At 40.3% G+C, this 23,551-nt stretch overlaps 1 protein-coding gene across 4 annotated transcripts in view; it reads left to right on the top strand.

Moving 5' to 3' along the window:
• Window positions 1–208: 208 nt before the first annotated feature.
• Window positions 209–23,551, top strand: part of LOC148877583 (P-loop containing nucleoside triphosphate hydrolases superfamily protein) — a 52,858-nt gene continuing 29,515 nt past the window's right edge. For 2 of the 4 annotated variants that reach the window (XM_088942180.1, XM_088942179.1), the window contains exons 1-3: window positions 209–906; window positions 16,788–17,002; window positions 18,716–18,866. In XM_088942180.1, the coding sequence (XP_088798306.1) occupies window positions 475–906; window positions 16,788–17,002; window positions 18,716–18,866 (798 nt within the window). In that variant the 5' untranslated portion in view covers window positions 209–474. Of the gene's footprint in view, window positions 907–1,445; window positions 2,540–16,787; window positions 17,003–18,715; window positions 18,867–23,551 lie in introns of all 4 variants that reach the window. The other 2 variants (XM_088942182.1, XM_088942183.1) reach the window with 2 other exon arrangements.

Genomic DNA, 23,551 nt, shown 5'->3' with positions numbered 1-23,551 from the left:
GAGTTGAATGGACGTATTCTTTCTTACCATTGGTGGTTGTACTTGTACCTAATTTGCGAATCCTTGCACTGCCCGAAGGCCGAATCCAATCATTCAGGTGGAGTTTTCTTAAGGTCCAATATAACTGAGTAAAATGGATACGGGTCGGATTAAGTATTGGATCAAATGTAAGTAACACTTTAAAGTTTAATCCATTCATTTAACCCATGAACCGATTACTAAAATGGGTGGGGACGAAGACGAATGACTTCCAAATCCATCCCAGGCTCCAATTCCCCGAATTAGAACATTCGAACCTCCACCTGATCCAAGCAGGCAAGCTGCAAGCAGCAGTGCAGCACCCAAGAATTTCATTCATGCCGAGATAAGAATTCCAAAAATTCTCCTCGGACGTTGCACACTCTCGGTCGACACCAGAGAAATCGGAAACTAGAGAAAGAAGCTGAACTTTTCTTGAGAACGTGGGGGGTGGGCATGTTAGCGTTCCGGCCAAAGCAAGTTCTCCCTCCCCCGAGCTACCTCCATCCTCTGCGTCCTCGAACGTCACCAACACAGCTGCCCTTCCTTACACATAATTTCTTCTCGATTTCTCCTCACCCCTTTTTCATCAAACGCGTTTCCCACCTCCTGAGAGGTAGCTTATGCTTGTGTTCTGGTTCGGAATTCTTGGCTGCTTCTTCTTCTTCTTCCGCGGCGGAAGATGAATCCGACGTCGAATTGGGACGCCTATTGGCTCTATTGCCGGAGGAGATGCGACGGAGGGTAAGCGAACACCCGGAACTCCAACGCCTGATTGAGGTTGTAATGGACTTGGGTCGGAAACCTTTGGCTCGGTTCCCCTCCGGCGACTTCGTCCTCTCTGATCATCCCATTACCTTCCAGGACCTCGAGCATGCTACTTCCCAGGTGAGGTGACCGATTTTTTCTTTCTTTCTTTCTTTTCTTTTCTTTTCTTTTTTTTTAAAAGCAGGTAACCGAATCGATACCATGCTATAAATACAATCATATGGAATTATCTCGTATAGGCTTTTAATATTCGTGGGTTGTTCCCCCAGATCCCATTTGGGTGTTCTTAATTTCTTATTTTACTGTCATTTTTATGGAATGGAGTAATTTGATGATAATTAAAGGTACCTATTTTTGTTTATGTATTCACTTATTCTAATGTCTTTGCACGTTTATTTGGTTTTGGGTCTAAATTTTATCTTAGGTTTGACGATGGTGGTTGGGGTAGTGCCGTGTTAGCGTAGATTCAGAGCACTCCACAATAATAGTTGTTGACTTGAACTATAACTCTATCTCTTAGTAACTGTATATTAGCTCGGGCTTGTATGTTAACGTGTTGTGATGTAACTCTAAGGTTGCTTTTATATATTCTGGATCTCGTATGGATTGAGCCATAGAACCCATTACCAATTGTTTTCTCTTGTTCTTAAACTCCTTAGAATTCAAACTTGGTATCAGAGCTATTATGTCACAGTAATCATGTCGTCCTCAACTTCTTCAACCCCTGAGTCTGCTACATCGTCAAACGTTTCTTCAATTAGCTCGGTGACTATGAACTTCCTCGATATTTCTCATTATCTTCCATTTCCAATAAAACTCAACAGTGAAAATTATTTGCTATGGAAAGCACGGTTGCTGCCATTCTGAGAACCCATCAACTTATGGGTTTTATTGATGGAACTACAAAGGCGCCACCAAAGGAGATCACTGATCCATTGAATACTGGAGCCATGATTGTTAATCCAGCATATCAGACTTAGATGCAATTAGACCAACTAGTTCTTAGTTGGTTAGTATGTTCTTTGACTGAGGGAATACTCGCTCAGGTCATTGGCTTATCAACTGCTGCTGATGTTTGGGCAGCACTGGCCAAATCTTTCTCCATTAGAGCGTCACAGTTGAGACTCCAATTAAAAACACTAAAAAAGGGTACTCTCTCTATCACTGGTTATGTGCAGAAAGCAAAAGCAATTGCTGATAATTTGTCAGCTATTTCTGAACCCGTCTCCAATGAAGATTTGGCTCTTTACAATTCTCTTTGGTTTGGGCTCAGAGTATGACTCCCTCGTTACAGCTGTTTTTACAAGACCTGATGCTGATAACCTCAGTTTTACTAACATCCTTTGGTCTTCTACTTAGTCATGAGGCCTGGAGTGAGCAACATATTCAGCTGCCAAAGGACAAGAATCCTCAAGCAAATATGCCAATGAATGCACCAAAGAACAACTACAATCAACCCAAGATTTCCAGTAACAGAGGAAGGGGATGTGGAAGAGGTAGCAGATTCAGTTTCAATGCTGATCAACTTGTTTGCCAAATTTGCAATAAATCTGGTCATGGTGCCTTGAGTTGCAGACGTAGATATGACCTATCATTGTCATAGTGCGACACCCTCCATCACTAAACTTGCTGCATTCAACTCTATTATATGTTTGACCCCACACAGCATCCAGACTCTACTGCAACTCATCATCTTTCAACAACATTATTGAAGTGTCGTGAATCTACAGTAACATGCCTTTGGCTTCACATTGTGAGTTAGTTGCACTGGCATGCTACCGCTCAATAAATATCATTGTTTCATATTTCAACCAAGTACCTATACAACTTTCTTAATTTAAACTATTTCCTTTGACTTTGTTGGGAAGGTTTGTGGCAGTGAAAAGTCTTGGCCGAGCCAGATGCTAGTGACAAGATTTAATTGCATGCTTAACATTCCTTGTAGAGTCCTTTTTTGTTTGTTTGTTAACCATATCTACTTTCAATGTTGGTATTGAAGGAATTGGAATCTTTTTGTGGATGCTCACTGACCTTCCATATTTCATTATGTGGAACTAGCACTTCGAAAATTCAGTGCACATATGAAGGGAATTAGAAATGTATAATAGACCATTAGTAGCTCTGAAACCAAAGAAAAGTATATAGTGGATTTTGTATCTTCAATTGAATAGTTAATGAACATAGGGAATGGGTCTTTGATAGTTATCTATAAACTTCATGAAAAAAATATAAGCTTCATATTAAAACATAGAAAATCAACATATTTATGAGAAGAAAAAGAAAGGAAATTCATAAAACATAGGGGCTGGGCCCCTATTTTTGTTTTGGAAGAGGGGAAAAAGGAAGAAGAAGAAGATGATGATAAAGATAAAGAATGTTTTGATTGAATAAAATTTTAAGCTCTTCATTGCTTATTGATTTGGGTTTTGTAAACCCACAAAATGAATATTTTAGTTTAACAATATCTATTTTTTTAGTTTAAGAAACTAGTTTAATAATATCTACTAATTATTATAATATCTAAAAACAAAGAATATAAGAGTTTTTTATTTTTTATTTTTTATTTTTTTATCAATAACACCAGATTCATTAAATTAAGAGAAAAAGGGGGAGTATGTATACAAGAGGGGAGATAAAATATCTTCTTTATCTCCCCAAATACAGAATACAAAGAGAATACAGAGAGAAAAATTAAAAACTTGCCCAAAATACAGACTCTCTATTCACCCCTTGCTTGGCCAACCCATCCGCAAATGAGTTGGCACTCCTCTTCACCCAACTGTATTGGATCTCAATGTCCCTACACATCCATAAGAACTGCTTCTTTTCATTGTTAAAGTTCCACAAACCACTGTCCTCTTTCTTCAACCAGTTAACCACCACCTTCGAATCACCTTCCAGGATCAATTGGCTGACATTTAATTCCTTTGCTCTTCGAATTCCTTCAAGCACTACAAGGATCTCAGCCCTAAGAGAGTCACCTTCTCCAATGGGGCTAGAAAATAGAGCAATAACAACCCCTTCCTCATTCCTGAAAACTCTTCCAATCCCAGAGGGTCCTGGATTCCTTACACTGCTGCCATCAAAGTTCAACTTAATGAAACCCAAGGGGGGAGGGGACCAAGAGGGACAAAGAGTCCTCTTGCATCTAATAGTGGAAGCAATCTCTTTCCAGTTTCTTAGCAAGTCATCCACAGGAAAGTCTGAAAACAACTCCAAAGATTTCAGCCAGTGGGCAGCCCTTAAAAGGATTAGGTCTAACAATTCTTCCAGGGTTCTTTCCTTGTCTAAAAAAATACGTGAATTTTTTTCTTCCCACAATGACCAACACACTGCTGCCCTAATACTCCTCCACATAGTCTTCCCTTGCTTCTTAGGCCATCTGAAAAAAGGAGAAAACAACCTTTGGATACTCTTCGGAGGAAACCAAGAACACCCAAAGCGGGAGAAAACCCACTCCCAAACAGTTTTAGCAACCTTACAAGAGACCATGAGGTAGTAGCCGGATTCCCCATCGGCTTTACAAAGAGTACATCTATTAGGAAGTAGACAATAGTTGGGTCTCTTTCTTTGAAGTAAGTCAAATGTGTTAATTCTTTCCAAGAAAATTTTCCAACAAAAAAAAGCCAACCCGAAGAGGAATAGGTCTGCTCCAAATTTCTTTAGCCGGAAAGGACAACTCAAAGGGGACAGGAGGCTGAGCTAAGGTTTCAAAAAACGAGGTAGAAGAAAAAGTACCAGAGCTAGGAGTCTAAAATCTGGTGTCTTCCTTAGCAGGATTTAGGAAAACATTCTTAAGGGAGGCAAGCAAAGATACCAAGCTATCCAAGTCTGTATTCCTAATTGCCCTACGCAGGCCTAAGTTCTACCCAAAGCCAGAAGTGGAGTCTGAAGGATCCAAGAAAGAAGAGATAGGTTCATTTTTCAAATCTGATAGAGCATACAAGGAAGGAAACTGGTCCTTTAGAGGAGAATCCTCAACCCAAAGTTGTTCCCAGAATTTTATTCGGTTACTACAGTTTAGACCATACCTTATCCAAGGGGAGAAGATGGGAAGTAGATTGTGAATGGATTTCCAAGGAGAAGCAGCTATAGCCCTTGCCATGATTCAAGGATCCCAACCATTGTCTTCCATCCCATGTATGCTAGCCACAATCTCAGTCCAAAATTTATTCATTTTCACTGAAAACCTCCCCAACCATTTCCCCGACAGAGCCATATTCCTTTTCTTGAAGTTACCAATCCCAAGACCTAGTTTTTTGCACCTAGTAACCACCTCCCAACTCACCCTATCATCTCTCTTCTCCTCTCCAGGCTCCCACAAAAAATTCCGTATTAATTTTTCCAAAAGATTGGAAACCTTTGAGGGTATCTTAAACACTAACAAATAGTAGACAAGTAGGTTAGCTAGGGTAGATCTAATAAGAGTGGCTCTCCCAACTAGAGAAAGATAATTTCTCTTCCAAGCCGCTAGCCTATTCTCAAACCTCTCCACTACCGGATTCCAGAAGCTTACATTCTTAGGATTGTCTCCTAAAGGGAGGCCTAAGTATGTCAAGGGCCAGTCCGAGATTGCACATCCTAGTTCACCAATGTATTCCCTTAGGAAGGCCCCTTACATCCACATTCACTCCCACCACATAGCTCTTATCAAAGTTCACCTTGAGGTTAGAAATCTGTTCAAAGAGATGTATTGCCAACTTTAGATTCCGGATCCAATTAAGGTTTCCTCCTTCACAGAACAGAATTGTGTCATCTGCAAACTGTAGATGTGTTAAAGGAACCTCCTCCCTTCTACTCTCCACCCTGTTATCAGATTCCTCGAGCCTGCTCTATGGATCAATCTCCCAAAAAATAAAAAATCAGGGTGAAAAGAAAAGGGGAAAGAGAATCTCCTTGTCTTAGGCCTCTCAACGTAGGAAAGAAGTCAACCACAATGCCGACAGGTCCTGACACAGCCCCAAATCCACTTACACCATCTACCTCCAAAACCAAAGCTCCTTAAAACCTCCAACAAGAAAGACCAATCGATCAAGTCATAAGCTTTCTCCAAGTCCAATTTATAGACCACACCCTTCTTCTTTGACTTCCTAAAACTCTCCAAGCTCTCATTTGCAATGGGAATCTGATCGATGATCTGTCTTCACTCCACAAAAGCACCTTGGTTGGGTGCAATAATAGAGGGAATGTTAGACAATGTATGCCCTTAGCTCCAATAAGATTGATGTACTTATTGTCATTTATTGTAAATGAATAAAGTCATAATTAATTCATGTTATTATGGTGTGTTTTTGTGTAATACCCTTAAACTGGACACTTATGAGACTCGTGTTAGTTTAGAATTTTCACAGCCGTTGGATAGATCTGGGGAGATTTATCCTGCCAAGGCTGACACTGATGTGCCGCCAAGTTGGTTGGGGTGGATTGTTTCAGCTGCTAGGGTGAGACCTAAGGTACATGTAGTGTGGGTTTGCTTGAAACCCTGAATCGAACCAAATTCCAGTATTACCCTGGACCTTAGAGATAGATGGGCAAAACTGGAATGTTAAACTTGACCCTCGATTATGGTATTGCACTAGGAGTCGGATTGGGTTGTCTTTGATATGCCAATCAGTGAGATCCTTTACCGGGTCAAAACCTGGGTATGTTGGGGCAGCCCGAGAATTCACCTGAGTGGGTGATCATAGTGACATGATCAGCCCCTTTGTCGGACAAAGTGAATGATCGTGGAATGCACTCTCTCTGATGGAAACCTAAATTACCGGCAGTGGATTTCAAATGTGTTTGAAATTTGGTTTGCAAAATATATTTATATAGAGATACACTTATATATTATGGTTTCAAATTGTTTGCAAAAATGTTTTAATTCCCGGGATCCATGTAGTAGAGAGTGTAGCATTGTACCTTGTAGCCGAGGGAGAGGTCCTCTCTTGTCGAGCAGTGTTTGATCATTAAGGGTTGAGAGGTTAAGTGTAAGGCCATTGAGGGTAGTACCTAATGGGCTAATCTTGCATCTGCCCACAGTCCTTGGGTTTTCACAAGATGGTTCAACCCAAGGACCATTTAGTGTAAATGTTGGGCTCATTAAGAGCCCATGGTGATGGATTCGGGGTTTCACTGTGACTTGCAGTGGATTCGGCTAGGCCTTGTAACAAAGGCTGGGCTGAACCCATGTGGCTGATGTGTAGATCAATGCTAGGGTCCCACACCATACAAAGAGAACCAAACTAGCCAGCATATAATGGGTTAAGTGAGCAATATGACTTAATGGGTCTAAGCCCATTTCGAACTGGGCTTAAATGGTTTAATTAAATTGGGCCATTCTGGGTTTATAATCTGACTGGGATTAGCAGTTGGATAAGATAAGTCTTATCAACTTGAGAGTCTAGATCTAAATACAAGATTTAGATCAGGAAATCTCATTTCTAATCAGATTAGGAAGTTGATCCTGAAGGGATTATAAATAGGGGGCGAATTCCACAGAAAGAACACACTCCTCTCTGTAGTCTTTTCTCTCCCTCATTTCTTGGCACCATCCCAGTTCAATCTCCACCTATTGGAGTGATCAAGAAGTGTTATTGATATTGTTTCTTGGTGAAGAAACAATCAGAAGTCGTGCTCACACCACCTTGCTCGATTCTTGGTGAAGAATCCCAGGTTCTTGCTGAAGAACCATTCTTGCTGATCCTGCCTCAACATATGTTGTGTCATCTTCAGTGGAGGCGGATTTGGTATCCTCTTTGGGCGTGAACACCTATGTTGGGAGTTCCTTTTATTTCGTATCAGGTATATCCCTCACTTCCCTTTTGGTTTCAGATCTGGTCCGGTTTTGATTCAAGAACAAACCTTGAAAATGCAGTTTTCTAAATTAAGGAATACGATTCCCAGATGGGAGAGAAAGAAATTTTTGAAATTTCGCCCAACCTTCCTGCAGGGTTCGGCCATCCATATGATCCCATCCCTTCAGGGAAGCATCTTCTTTATCTTAAGAGACAACACTTTAGCAATAATTTTGTACAAGCTAGTAACTAGACTGATAGGTCTAAAATCCTTTGGTTGAGAAGCTACCTTCTTTGGGACCAAAGCAATGAAAGTTGAGTTCAGACCCGGATTTATTATTCCCCTTCTATGGAACTCCTCAAAAACTGATCTAAGATCATTCTCCAGTATATCCCAACAATCCTGGTAAAAGGCCATTGTGAAGCCATCTGGACCCGGAGCTTTTGTCCTATCCATTGAGAATGCTGCTTTCTTTATCTCCTCTAGATCAAAACTCCTTTCTAACCACTCTTTCTTCTTTGCACTTAGAGTCGGCCAATCCAATCCCTCCAACCACACTCTCCCGTTCAGAGGTCTTCTAAAAATAGATTTGAAGTGGTTAACTAGAGCCTCTGTAATTTCTACTTGGTGGGACAACACTGCTCCTTCAACTTCCAAACTAGAGATGAAATTCTTTTTTCTCCTCCCATTTGCCATTGAATGGAAGAACCTAGTGTTTCTGTCTCCCTCCTTGAGCCACTTACACCTGGATTTCTGCCTCTAGCTAATTTCCTCCTTAACCAGGATGTTCTCCATCTGCCTCCTCAACACCCATCTCAACTTCCTTTCTTCCTCTCCAAAGGAGCCTCTCTCTTCCTTCATGTCCAAATCCTCAATCTACTCCATCAACACTTGTTTTCTCTTTTCTATTATTCCAAACTCTAGCCTATTCCACTCCTTTAATTGTGATTTTAAGTATTGGAGTTTCTTGTGGAACATCATTCCCTCCTATTCAATTGCCGGATTAGCTTGCTCCCACCAATCTCTGACCTTCTCAATAAAACCCGGATGAGTCAACAACATATTTCCAAACCTGAATGGGGTAGGACCATCTCCTCTCATTTCCTCCTTAACCAACACTATAGGCCAGTGGTCTGAAGTAAGTCTTGTAAGAGCTCTAGAAGTTAGATTACCCTAATGTTCCTCCCAATCTGTTGAGAACAAAAATCTGCCCACTTAGAGCAAATTGGCCTAGATTAAAGGTTGGACCAAGTGAAGTTATTATTTAGGAGAGGAATTTCTTTAAGTTCAAAGGAGTCAACAAATTGGTTGAGCTTCCTCATACTTGTTGTCACTCTCTGTCTGGGGTTGTTAGTTTCCTCTGTAAATCTCACTACATTAAAATCCCCATCCACACACCAAGGACCTTCCCAAAGGCTTCTGATATCACTCAATTCTTCCCAAAGTTTCTTCCTTTGCCTATAGTCTCTGGGGCCATACACGTTTGTTAATACCCATTCATACCCATCATCCACCTGTATGAACTTTAGGGAGATAGAATGATCTCCGATTAGCTCCTTCACTCCTATGAGTAATTCTTCTTTCCACAAGGTTACAATCCCTCCTGAGGAACCCCACGAGGGAGCAACCACCCACTTTATTCCCCTGGATCTCCACACACTCCTAGCCCATCTGCAATCAAAGTCCATTCTTTTGGACTCCTGAAGCATTACCACATCTGGATTAAACTTCTTAATTACCTCTTTAATAGTTGCTCTCTTCCTCATGCTGCCCAAACCCCTCACATTCCAACTTAAGTTTCTCATTTTAAACTCTTGGCCTCAATCCTAACTCCTCCAAGATCTATTTAAGCCCTTTTCTCCTATCCCCTTTCACATCAAACTTCTTGCCCCCCTCAATGTCTCTTTTCAATCTCTGCACTTCACTCAGCTCTCTCTTCTTCATCTTGCTGTCCTCTTTTTTTTGCAAGTAGGCTTTTAGGTCATTCGGATTCTTTAGTTTGCACCCCAACATTTTCACTGTAAAGAGACTGGGCCGAATGGGCCCTAACAACCTCTCTCGTAATATCTTTTATTTTATGTTGATGGGCCACACTTAATGGGCTTGTTATTTATTCTTGTTTATTTTTTTTATGTAACTGCCAAGCTGGTTGCCCACTTAAGGGCATTCTTGTCATCATTAAATTTTAGATCTTAATAAAATAGGGTTAGAGGAGAATGGAGAATGATTCAACTCCTTCTCTTACCTCTTCTCTTCGCCATCTTCTTCTCTTATAAAGTTATCCAGACCTGTTTTATTCTGCTAATCACTAAGTTTAAACTTGATATTAGAGGACTGATTTACATCTTGGTATTCGAGCAGGTTTAGTTCCTCTTCCTTTTTTCCTTCGTTCCTGTACACTCTAAAATCAAGAGAGTGTATGGAGAGATAGGTTCTCTATAGTATAGAGAATCACTTGCCTAGTTGGTGGAAGGGTTTGGAGAGTTTTGTTAGACAATTTTGTATGCCTTTAGCTTCAATCAAGATGATGTACTTTATAAGTTTATTGTAAATGAACAAAAGTGCATATTTGATTCATGTTCCCTTGGTATGTTTTTGTGTAATACCCTTAAACTGGACACTTAATGAGACTTGTGTTAGTTTAGAATGTTCACAGCCAGTGGGTCGGTCTGGGGAGACCTATCCTGACAAGGCTAACACTGTTGTGCCACCAAGTCGGATGGGGTGGCCTGTCTCAGCTGCCAGGGTGAGACCCTAAGCACATACAGTGTTGGATTAATTGAATCTTTGAACTGGACCAGATTTCCAGTATTGCCCTGGACCTTGGAGATTGATGGGAAAAACTGGAAAGTTACACCTGACCCCTAGACTCGATTATGATACTGCATTAGGTGTCAGATTAGGCTGTCTTTGATATACCAATCTTGAACCATAAACTGAACCAGATATGAACAAAAAAGAGTAGGAGAGGGTTATACCTGATACGGAGAAACATTATCTCCCAATGAAGGTGTTCACGCCCAAGGAAGGATCCAAAGACTGCTCCCGCTGAAGATGGCACAGTGCAGGATGGAGCAGAATCAGAAGTATTCTTCTCCAAGAATTCTGTGCTTCGCAAGAAACAACAGGATGGCACGTGAGCACAGCTTCCTATCAATTCTTTCTCAAAGAACTGATGTCAAGATTGAATCTTGACTTCTCCCACCATCGGAGATCGAACTGGATGTCTGGCGGCTGCAGGATGGAGGCGGCAAGAAAAATCGTTGCAGGGATTGCAAAAATATTTCTTCTGTGATTTCAGCTCTGAAGAGGATGTGAGTATATCTTCTCTAAAGGCTGCCACCCACTTCCTTACTTGTAACCCCAAAGGATCAGCTCCTAATCCAATTAGGAGTTGCTGATCCAAATCTTATTTGGATCAAAACATCTCTTTAGGTGATAAGGATAAACCCTTATCTTATCTGCAGATTAGATCAACCTTCCCTTAATCTTATTGGGAGGTTTCCGGATCCAAATCACATTTAGATCTGGACACTCTGAGTGGATAGGGTTAAGGCCCTATCCTATCTGCTTGATCCATCTCAGAATTCGCCCATATTTAACTTATTAAATAAGTCCAGTTCGAAATGGGCTTTAGGCCCATTAAGCTTATGTGGTCACTTAACCTTCCTAACTGCTGTCCAGTTGGGCTTCCTTGTATGGCGTGAGACCCAAGCATTGATCTACACATCAGCCACATGGGTTCAGCCCAGCCTTTGTCACAAGGCCTGGCCGAATACACTGCTATGGATAATGCACCCCTTGAAACCCATCAAATGGGCTCTATGGGCCCAACACTTACCCTAAGTGGTCTCTGGGCCAAGCCACCTTATAACACCTAGGGACTGTGGGCAGACGCAAGATTAGCCCATCAAGTACTACCCTCAATGGTCTTACACTTAACCTCTCAGCCCATAATGATCATACACTGCCCGACAAGAGAGGACCTCTCCCTTGGCCGCAAGGAACAGTGTTGCACTCTCTAATTATATGGATCCCGAGAATTAAAACCTTTTTGCAAACATTTTAGAAACCATAATATATATACTTTTATATTTCATATAAAATATATTTTGCAAAACAAATCTCAACGATTAAAACCGGTTGCCGGTAGTCTTGGTTTCCATCAGTGAGAGTGCATCCCCGATCATTACCTTTGTCCGACAAAGGGGCTGATCCTGTCACTATGATCACCCACTCAGATGAATTCTCAGACTGTCCCAACATACCCAGGTTTTGACCCCTGCTAAGGATCTCATTGATTGGTACATCAAAGACAGCCCAATCCGACACGTAGTGCAGTATCATAATCGAGTTTAGGGGTCGGGTGTAATTTTCCAGTTTTGCCCATCAATCTCCAAGGTCCAGGGCAATATTGGAAATCTGGTCCAGTTCAAAGATTCAATTAATCCAACACTGTATGTGCTTAGGGTCTCACCCTGGCAGCTAAGACAGGCCACCCCATCCGACTTGGTGGCACAACAGTGTTAGCCTTATCAGGATAGTGGCTTCGTCAATGGGTCTGCTACATTTTCCGCTGACGCTACTTTCTGAATCAGGACGTCCCCTCTACCAACAATCTCCCGCACCACGCGGTACTTCCTCTCGATGTGCTTCGACTTCGAGTGGGCTCGTGGCTCCTTAGCCTGAGCAATGGCTCCATTGTTGTCACACAACAACAGGATGAGTGATGTGCCGGACGAAACTACTCCCAACTTGTGAACGGATTTCTTCATCCACACAGCTTCTTTGGCAGCCTCACTTGCGACAATGTACTCGGCCTCAGTCGTGGAGTCTGTAGTGGACCCCTGTTTGCTGCTTTTCCAGCAAACAACACACGATCCTATCGTGAAAACATATCTAGATGTAGACTTTCTATCATCTGGATCCGACTGGAAATCGGCATCTGTATACCCTTGGATCTGTAGTGAGATACTGTAGAATACTAGACAAAACTCTTTTGTCCTTCGAAGGTATTTAAATATGTTTTTCACAGTAGTCCAGTGCTCCTGCCATGGGTTGGCCTGAAATCTGCTTACTACACTCATTGCCTGAGCAATGTCAGGACGAGTGCACAGCATGGCATACATGATGCTTCCTACGGCAGAGGCATAGGGAACGTCTTTCATGTCATCAATCTCCTCAGAAGTCTTGGGAGACATCTTCTTGGAGAGAGTGACTCCGTGCCTGAAAGGAACATTTCCTTTTTTGGAGTTTTCCATGCTGTATCTTTTGACTATTTTGTCAATGTAAGCAGATTGGGATAATCCTATTATCCACTTCGATTATCTCTATAGAGTCGAAGACCCAGTATATAGGAGGCTTCTCCAAGATCTTTCATGGAGAATTGCTGTGAAAGCCATACTTTCACCGTAGTTAACATTCCTACATCATTCCCAATGAGTAGAATGTCATCTACATATAGAACCAAGAAGGTAACCTTATCTCCATTGTACTTCCTGTAGACACAGGGTTCATCCGGATTTTGCTTGAGTCAAACGATTTGACAACAGAGTCAAAATGGATGTTCCAATTTCTAGAAACTTGCTTAAGTCCATAAATGGATCTATTAAGTTTACATACCATGTTTTCCTGACCTGCAACAATGAAGCCTTGCGGCTGCTGCATGTAGATATCTTCAGTAAGATCTCCATTCAAGAATGCAGTTTTGACATCCATCTGCCAAATCTCATAATCATGGTATGCTGCTACAGCTAGTAGGATCCTAATGGATTTAAGCATGGCCACAGGTGAAAAGGTTTCCTCATAGTCGATGCCCTCTTTCTGAGTGTACCCTTTCGCCACCAGACGAGCTTTGAAGGTCTCAACCCTACCATCGGGGCCCTTTTTCCTCTTGTAAATCCATTTGCAACCGGTTGCTTTTACCCCGGAGGGCGGATCTACCAGAGTCTAGACTCCATTGGTCTTCATTGAGTCCATCTCTGCTCTCATGGCCTCCACCCACTTCTGGGAATCTATGTCCAACATAGATTCCGCGTAAGTCACGGGATCCTCTTTACTAGTCAAGGTTTCCACCAGGTAACTATCCTGGTCATAATCATAACGGGCTGGTGGCCTGGATACCCGAGTGGATCTTCTAGGTTGGTCACTACCTGGAACTTATGGGACATCTCCCACTGCTCCTAAACTCTCATCATCAAGGACTATTTTCTGACGATGGGTGTCCAGGATATAATCGGTTTCCAAGAATTGTGCATTTCGACTGTAGAACACCTTTTGCTCACTTGGGTCATAGAATAGATAGCCCACAGAGCCTTTTGTGTAGCCTACAAATAGGCAACGACTGGTCTTGGATTTCAACTTGTCTGCACTCGTTCTTTTAACGTGTGCTGCACAACCTCAAATCTTCAAGTGTCTGACACTTGGTTTCTTTCTGGTCCAAAGTCCATATGGAGTGTTCGGAACCGATTTGGTTGGAACCCGATTCAGCACGTAAATCACAGTCTCTAATGCGTAACCCCAAAAGGATGTGGGTAACTCTGATTGTATGAGAAGTGACTGGACCATATCTAATAAGGTTCTATTCCTCATCTCTGAAACACCGTTAAGTTGTGGTGTAGCAGGAGGAGCTAACTGTGATACTATCCCATTGTCCTTTAAGTAGTCCCTGAATTCGTCAGAGAGATACTCGCCACCTCGATCTGATCGAAGGGCTTTACTTTCTCTCCCTAACTGTTTCTCGACCTCTTGTCTGAACTCTTTGAATTTTTCAAAGGATTCGGACTTGTGTCTCATTAGGTATGCGTAACCATATCGTGAAAAATCATCGATGAAGGTGATGAAATACACGTGTTGATTCCCTGTCCTAACACTTAGGGGACCACACACATCACTATGTATAAGGTCAAGTGTGCCTGTACATCTTTCATGCTTACCGTTAAATGGCCGTTTAGTCATCTTGCCTTGCAGGCAAGGCTCACAAGTGGGAAGATCTTCTACAGTTAGAAAATCCAAAAGACCATCCTTTACCAACCTTGTGATTCGGTCAACACCGATGTGGCCAAGTCGATAATGCCACAAGCACGTGGGGTTAACTGTATCACGGGCTCTCTTCTTGGGGATTTCAGCCGACGTAGTTTCGGTTATGTTAGTTTCTAGAGAAGGATGTAGAACATAAAGACCGTTCTCCAGTTCCCCGTATGCGATGAATCTGTTATTTCTTTTAATAGTAATCATATTACTAAAGAAGACAGAATAACCATCTGCACACAATTTTGACACAGAAATCAAATTTCTCCTTAAATTTTGTACATAAAGACAATCTTTCAGTACAATAGTTCATTCTCTAAAAAGTAACTCCACGGTTTCTATGGCCCCGGTTGCAACAGTTGCAGTAGTCCCCAAGTAGAGCGTGACTTCTTCTTCACTCAACCTTCTGCTTACCTTGAACCCCTGCAGTGAGTTACACGCATGAGTTGAGGCCCCAGAGTCAATACACCAGGACGCAGAAGCTACCAATAGATTGGTTTTATAACACAAGTTTTGGAATTACCTTTCTTGGATTCTAGGTAGGTAGGACAGTTCCTTTTCCAGTGGCCAGTCTTCTTGCAAAAATGACAGGCATCTGATGCCTTGTCCTTCCTCTGTTTCTTGGGTTTGGCAGCCTTCTTTTGGGGCTTTCTCTTTGCCTTCCTTTTTTTGCCCGATTTGCCAGTTTCAACAAGCATGGCAATGGGCTCATCCTTTTTAATCAATTCTTTGGCCCTCTGCAACATATTGCCGAGTTTCTGCAAGCTGATGTTCAGATTGTTCATGTTGTAATTCATGATGAATGGATTAAAGGATGGAGGCAGAGAGTTGAGAATAGCATCGATTTGTGTTACCAGATCCAGCCCGGATCCAAGAGCCTCTAGTTCGTTGATGTAACTCATCATCTGGAGATAATAGTCGTGAACTTGTTGGCCCTTGGACATTTGCGTGGTCATGAATTGTTTCAAGACCTTATGCCGAGTAGAACGATTCTGCTCTTCGTACATTGTCTTGATACTGTCCAATATGTCCTTAGCAAGTTCGATCTGATCGAACTGCCTCTGAATTGGGTTGTCCAAGGAAGCAATGATATAGCAGCGGGCAAGGGAGTTTTTCTCCTCCCATTCTTAGTATTCTCTTCTCCGGGCCTCAGAAGCCCTATCTCCCGGACGATTCGGGGCAGGATTCTTGGCTACCTTGTCCAATTTCTCAGAGGTTAAGACCAACATAAGATTTCTGTACCAGTCGGCATAGTTTGGGCCCTTCAGCTTGTTGTCATCAAGCAGCTTTGCAAATTGTCCGTTTGCCATTTTCTGATAAAAGAGCAAACATCAGTCCACAACCTAATTTGATGACTATGCTGGAAATATATTCTTACAAGCAAAGAACATATTTACTCTTTGGAATCAAAGTTGTCAAAACATGATATATTGATAACCTTTGAATTGGGAGGTTTTCTCAGAGTTGGCTTTTTCCTGGGATTTGTAATTTAGCTAAATCTATCTAAACTTCCTAAGCATCTCTTAGTGGTGATTGAAACTGGGTTAGTCCTAGTCCTGAAATATAATTTTGCTTTATAAATGGCAATAATGCATTCTTAAAATTCTCCATTCAACTCAAGTTATGCCAAGTACTTATCTTGCTTCATGAATTCTTTTTGAGCACACCACAATATGCAATCGTATATTCTGAAAATGCAACAATAAACTAAGATTCTTTTTATCTTTGAGCTTAGTACCTATGGTTTTAATATTATGTGATCATGGTTTTCAAATAGGGGAAGAAAACAAAACTAGTGTAGTTAAGATGGGTAGGCAACACCTAGTTTTTTTTTTTACCTGGCAAGGCAAGTTGCTGCCTATGTAACAGCTAGGCATCACCCAGGTTACAAAAGTGAATGAGTAAATAGTCATAAAATACATTTATAATGTGTGTACATAATCATACACGAATATTATGGAATTACATGTTAACCATAAAATACTAAACCACGAATTGACTTAGTAAATGATGACATCACAACCGCTAGAAATAATGACAAGATTTTGTATGAATACCATCCATACTGAAGGATTAGGAGCTCTAAGGGGGCATAATTTGTTACCAAGATTTTTGTTTATACAACCTGCCTAGTTGAAAACCTACTGGACACCTTGGAATAAAAATTAATTTACTAAACTCTCTTATTGAAGGTTGGTGACTTCTCCATTGATAATCGCGCTGGCATCAGTCGAACTTTGCACCGCATAAGTGCCATCAGGAACCGGAAGGGAAGGATTATAGGTTTAACTTGCCGTGTTGGTCGGGCAATATCAGGAAGTGCTGATTTGTTGCGAGACCTGGTTAAAGATGGGGCTTCTTTGTTGCTCATTGGGCCTCCAGGAGTAGGAAAGACTACAATAATCAGGTTGGTTATTTCTATGTATCAACAGTTTAGGGGCTATTACTACTTGGTGTATTGGTAAAATCTTGGGCTGGCAAGCATGTGGGTTCAAGTCTGAGTGCACAAAACAAAAAAAAAAAAAAAAGAAAAAATAAAATCCAAAGTTAAAGACCGTATCCAGTCTACCCTCCCAAGACCCCAGATAGCTGGAACCAACACTGGATAATATCTTTTAACAAATTGGCATGTTTCAATGTTTTGAACTTGTGTAATTTTAAGATTCTTGGAACTACCTGAGAAAAAAAAAAACTTTGTTCAACTTGGCTAAAGATTTTATTGTCAGATTGTTATAGACAACTTTTTAGGTTTTAAGCCTTCTTTTCCTTTGCTTTATTTTTTATTTTTTTGCCAACAAGATTTGTTTATGCAGTCTATCTTAGTATAATGCATGTAGATAAACAAACAAAAGTGAGTTCTAAGTTTAAAAGTTCCACTTTGTCTTAAAAATTTAGTGAGGGTTTTGCATGCTCTCAAGCTGATAAGTATGTATTTCTTAATTTCCTGTCGAATCATCCTTCTCGAGTTCTTCTGATAAGGCAAAAGTATTTCCCTTTTAATAGATTTTCTCCTCCCCACAAGTAGGCTATTATTATTTTATTTACCAAAGGTTAAAAAGATTTAATGGTGGTTTCGGTAAAAAAATTGAAAGAAAATAAAAAGAAAGGGAAAATGAAGTGATGGAGAAAGGAGGAAATTTGTTTCTCTGCTCTGTACCAGCCCTTGGATTTGAGTATTGGAGTTTTATCTTCATGAAAGAGAAACCATCTCACATCTTAAGAAGCAAACAGAATTGCACAGCAGTATCCTTTCTTTTATTAATTTTTTTAGTAAATCCAGCTCAAGGATTTTTTTTTTTTTTTTTTCGTGTTTTCAGATCAATACCATAAATTTTATTAATAATGAGCAAGATACAAGAGAACATCCAGGAGAGAGATAAACTCTCTTAACTCTCTCCAAGATGACAATAGAGGACAGCAATTACAGAACAGCCCAGAAAAGTTGATCCCTTCCCATCCCTTGCTTTGCCAAAACATTGGCAAAAGCATTTGCACTCCTTTTAACCCACTGCAACTTGATCTCTATATTGTGAGTTAAAAACTTAAACTTCCTCCTTTCATTTACAAATTTCCACCAGCCAGTTTCGTCTTTCTGCAGCCAGCTAACTACCAGCTTTGAATCCCCTTCTGTGGTCAACTTTCTTATATTCAACTCCTTTGCTTTTGGGATCCCTTCTATCACAGCCAGGATTTCTGTCCTCAAGGAGTCTCCCACACCTATTGGTCCTGAGTAAAGGGCAATAACTCCACCCTCCTCATTCCGAAAAACACCTCCAATACCTGAAGGGCCCGGATTCCCCTCACTGCTACCATCAAAATTCAGTTTAAAAAACCCACTAGGAGGTGGGACCCAAACTGGCCTAATAACAGCTCTTGGAAGGGAAGAATCAGTGACATCCTTCCACTTTCTAAGTCATTTGTGGGAATGTCATCAAAGCCAGCTCAAGGATTATGTATGTGAAAAACTAGCTTTCTCCTTAAGGTAAAAGCAACCTAATAAGAAAATACAAAAACAAATAGAATCTTGCATATGGAATTCTAAGAATTTTATTTGGTGGTTGTTAGTAGGTACAGATGACTGTTGAAATTCAACAATATCCTTGACATCCAACTTTCACAGGGAGATAGCTCGTATGCTGGCAAATGACTACAAGAAACGTGTGATGATTGTTGATACATCTAATGAGATTGGTGGTGATGGAGACATACCTCATGCAGGAATTGGTAATGCCCGCAGGATGCAAGTCCCCAACTCTGATATGCAGCACAAGGTTGGCCATAGAACTACTCCTGATACTTGTCCTATTGTCCTTTTATGTCTTTATGTTGGATATTGAATTCCATACAAGAAAAACATTATAACATCTACATACTTTTAGAATTCAGCTTGACATAGAAAGCAAGGTATCATTAATCTTTACATTAAATGCTAGATGGTAGTAGCACTGAATACCTTTTTCATATCTGCATTGGAATAGGTTTCAGGTTTGGGTGTAGGCTTAGGTATCAGAGCTTCCTGGAAAATGAGGCTATACAACATATTATAACTGATATTCTAAATATTTTAATAGTCAATTATTTTCTTCTTTTCATTTTCAAGTACTTTCTAATATCATTATCTCGTCTTAAAAAATCTATTAAATATATTAGTCTTTTTTTTTTCTGGACAAAAATCTATTAACTGTACAAGTTAAACTGTAGTGTTGACATTGTGAATTAATACGGTTATGTCCCAAGGTCAGTTGAAGGATCTCAGTTTTATAGGTATTATATACCCATTGCAGGAAAGCATAAATAATATATACTGATAGCTTTGCTATTTTCTTAGTACCAGTGCTGATGTATGTAATTATGCATGTCATGCCGTCTCTGTTCTAGATATAAGTAGTAGTCCTCTGGTGCTACAGTTTAGCAACCTGAGATATGTATTTCACTTGTCTTCAGGCCATAACTGGATGATACTTGGGAATACATTTGTATTTGGGTTTCAGTGCACCTCGCAAGTAGCTGATAAGAGAATCCTGCTCAATAAGTATACATTGTTTTGTTTTATTAGTTTATTTGGACTCTATATTTTAGTATTTGCGATACTTTCTATCAATTGCTTACTTTAACACTTATTGTTATTTACCCCAACACTTCCATCTAAATTTTAAAGTTCTTTAGGTTACTGCGTAGGGTTCACCTGTGACCATGATTTGCATACTGTGCTCTAAGGTCCAGAATGAAGCATGGATCATTTTGGATTTATTTGACACTATCATATTAGATTCATGATTCTTTGGTGTCCAGGTATTAGATCTATTTGAATTTGGAAGTAAGATTGCAAAATATGCTTTAACATTTGACACAAAAAGTCCAAGTTTTATTGCTTTGAGAGTCTAGGATACTAAAACTTAATGTTGTTCAATATTTTAGTTATTTTATTGACCTTTCTTTTTCTCAAAGTGTTGCATTGGTTTTGATGGGTGTTACTTTCAATGGGTTCCAAGATTGATACCAGAAAAAAAATCTCTGAAATGGGGTGGAGGTCCTTGAGGATAGTGCACAAGAGAGAACCCAAAAGGAAGCTCGTCATTCTAAGGAGTTCACCAAAGAGATAAGATCAAGATATTAAAAGTCCTTCTGAGAAAAGCTAGAGGCTCAATTGTATTCAACCCAAAATTTTGAACTCCATTGTTCTGCAAACTACAGGGCTAATATAGACTTGCTTGGAACAACCACCTAAGCTGAGTAATTAATAAGGTAACTACTTACAATGAATCTCAACTAATTAGATTCATGAATTACTCTAGAAGACTTGGACTTAGAAACTAGAGAAAGCATAGAGAAAATCAAAAGACTTGGAATTATGCATTTTTTGGAATCCCGTAGACAGACTGCACCCTTGAGAAGAAATAGCCATAATTTCTCCTAGAGAACTCCAAATCCAACTTCGTTTGATCCATTCTAGGTATTTATGACAATCAAATGGTATCACAGCCATGGGGATGCTCATGTCAAATACTCCACTCACTCCACCTTGACTGGAGGACCCACCAGACACAATAGAATCCTCAAACGACATAATATAAGGTCTGATTTCACAGTTCAGTTAAAAAACATCCACTAGTACACAGACAGCACTAGATAACAATTCCTTTCGGTGCACACACAAAAAAATCACTAGCACACTGCTGAATCAGCTTCTAATCCCAGAAAACCTGCTCCGATACTATGTTTTCTGGGTGAAAGATATCAGAGAAACAGAGGGAAGAGAGAAGAGAGAAGAGAGAAAGAAGAGTTTTTGGGGTCAAAATCTCAGGCTGGTAGCGCCAGCTTTAGTATTTATATTAGGGCAACCCAACTTAATAATAGAAGAGAAGAAAAGTACAAATATGCCCCTGCAGCACAAAGAATAGAAAAAACACAGAATAAATAACATAAAAACTAGCTGATTTTAACAAAAACAGCGAATAATTGCTAGTTCTCAGTTTTGTGGAATGGTGGTGTAGCCGGCTACTTCAAATCCACAAGAGGGCTTCGACAAGGAGATCCTTTGTCACCCTATTTGTTTATCCTAGCAGAAGACGTTCTGAGTAGAAGCCTTGCTAAGTTAAGTGCTGAACAGCTGGAGGGTATATTTGTTACTCATAGAGGATGTCCAATTATTACTCATAGCCTCTATGCGGATGACACCATTATTTTTACTCGGGGAACAAGGAGGGTATTGGACAAGGTTATGGAGGTGATAAAAAGATATGGAGGTTGTTCTGGAGAAATGATGAATAAAGCAAAAAATTACTTTTTCACCTCGGCGAGAACTACTCGTAGTAGGATCCAGATAATTAGCAATGTAATTGGATTCATTCATAAGAAGCTTCCCTTCACTTACCTTGGAGTTCCTGTGGCTAAAGGAAGGCTGAAAATGACAGATTTTGTTGACATGCTATCGAAAATTGCTTCTAAAGTTGCTGGGTGGAAAGGTAGAATGTTGTCGGCTGGTGGAAAACTTGTTCTCCTTCATCATGTCCTTAATAGTATACCTATTCATGTAATGACATCCATAGCAACTCCTAAGGGGGTAATTTGTAGAATTGAACACATGTTGATAAACTTTTTGTGGGCCAATACTGATTTGGAGAAAAAACACAGTTGGGTGTCTTGGAACAAGGTAACAGGGCCGTTTAAGGAGGGTGGGTTACAAATTAAAAAAATTCAGGATGTCCATCAAGCACTTCGTCTGAAGGCTCTGTGGAAGGTCCTATTTCATGACTCAATCTGGTTGGATTTTTTAAACCAAGGTGTTGCAGAATAATCATTTCTATATAGCATATTGTCCATGTTTTACTTCTCAAACTTGGAAATTGAATGTGGAATTGAGGCATGACTTGGTGACTCTATCCAGGTGGATGGTGGGGAGAGGAAATATCATTTTTTGGTTTAATCATAAAAAAAAGAAAAAGAAAAAAAATTCAAAATTTGGCTTGATAAATGGCTGGGTTCAGGACCTTTGATTGATTAGGTCACGCATGTTGAAGGTATTAATATTCAACTACAGGTTTGTGATGTATTGGATGTTTGAGGGGACTTGGAAGTTGGAACCTTGATCATATTCGGAGCTTTCTTGATGATAATGTTATCAATATGATTCAGAACTCAGAGGTCAGGTTATCCAATAGTCCAGACAAATTAATGTGGATGGTGGAATCCAATGGTGAATTTTCTCTTAAGTCGGCTTGGTGCTTTTATAAATCCCCTCACTATGAGGTTCATTGGAAGGTTATGGTTGGCGATGTTGATGTTGGTGCAGGCATAAGAGATCTTGGAACCTCTAGTCTCAAAATGTTATTGTTGCCAACAGCCAGCAATAGAAGACATCAATCATATTTTTGTGCATGGCTGCCTTGCTAGAAAGGTGTGGACACATTTCAGCAGACTTTTGGGGCTGCCTTATACAGGAGTTGAAAATGCAAGGGAGCTTCTTTCGTGTTGGGTTTTGGCGGCAATCAGGTCTAATAATCAATGGTGACTTGCTTTGCAGTATGGGAAATTTGGAAGGAAAGGAATCGACGTAAAATGGAGAACAAGTTTCAGTGCTCTCAAATGATTATCTGGACAGTGATAAAATGGGTACATGAAGTCTCGCCTATGCTGAAGTTTGAGAATGCAATTAATCACAGTCAACAGATTTCTATAAGTAGCTTGGGCTTAATGGTTCAATCAGTTACTAGAAGGAGAATGAAGGCTGTCTACATGAATTCTTTGTCAGATGGTTATTTTAAATTGAATGTGGATGGTCCATCTAGAGGGATTTTTGGACCTTGTGGTGGAGGAGGTTTAATTAGAAATGGAAGAAATGGTTTTATTAGTGCCTTTTCCAGTAACTATGGGCAGGATACTAACTTGGTGGCTGAAGCTAAAGCTTTGTTGGAGGGCTTGCATCTTGCCATAGCTTTGGGCCTGAATAAGATTATGGTGGAATTGGATTCCTCTGTTTTGATTGAAATTATTAATGGGGTGTGTTCAGTCCCTTGGAAACTCTGGTATTGGATTGTACAACTTCAGGAGGTTATGGAGTCCATGGACATTTTTTGTGTACATATTTACAGGGAGGCTAATCAACTGGCGGATGCACTCGCAAAGCTTGGTTGCTTAGCTCCTCAATAGATTATATATGATAGCTTGGATATTTTACCTTCGCACGTTCAAGATATTATTAGAGCAAATGGTTGTGGTCTTCCTTTTCTTAGAGATCGATATTTTTTTGGTTCCTCTGGATGGTCCTTGTTATGATATGAGCCGGTGGTCCTTTGTATAGATTTTCTGAGGGGTAAGGTTTTATGTCCCCCCTCTTTGGTTTCTTTTTGATCAATTAGTAATAAAATATGTGGTGGCCACCCCTCCACCAAGAGTAAATTTGATAAAAAAAGGGTTTAATCAACACAAATATTGCTAAATGCTGTATTGAACCCTC

Source organism: Nelumbo lutea, chromosome 1 (assembly GCF_056320005.1).
Source record: "Nelumbo lutea isolate HS-2025 chromosome 1, American lotus-T2T, whole genome shotgun sequence".
NCBI classification, from domain to species: domain Eukaryota; kingdom Viridiplantae; phylum Streptophyta; class Magnoliopsida; order Proteales; family Nelumbonaceae; genus Nelumbo; species Nelumbo lutea.
The sequence above is the reverse complement of the archived record's forward strand: the minus strand, read 5'-3'. Positions and strand labels throughout refer to the sequence as shown.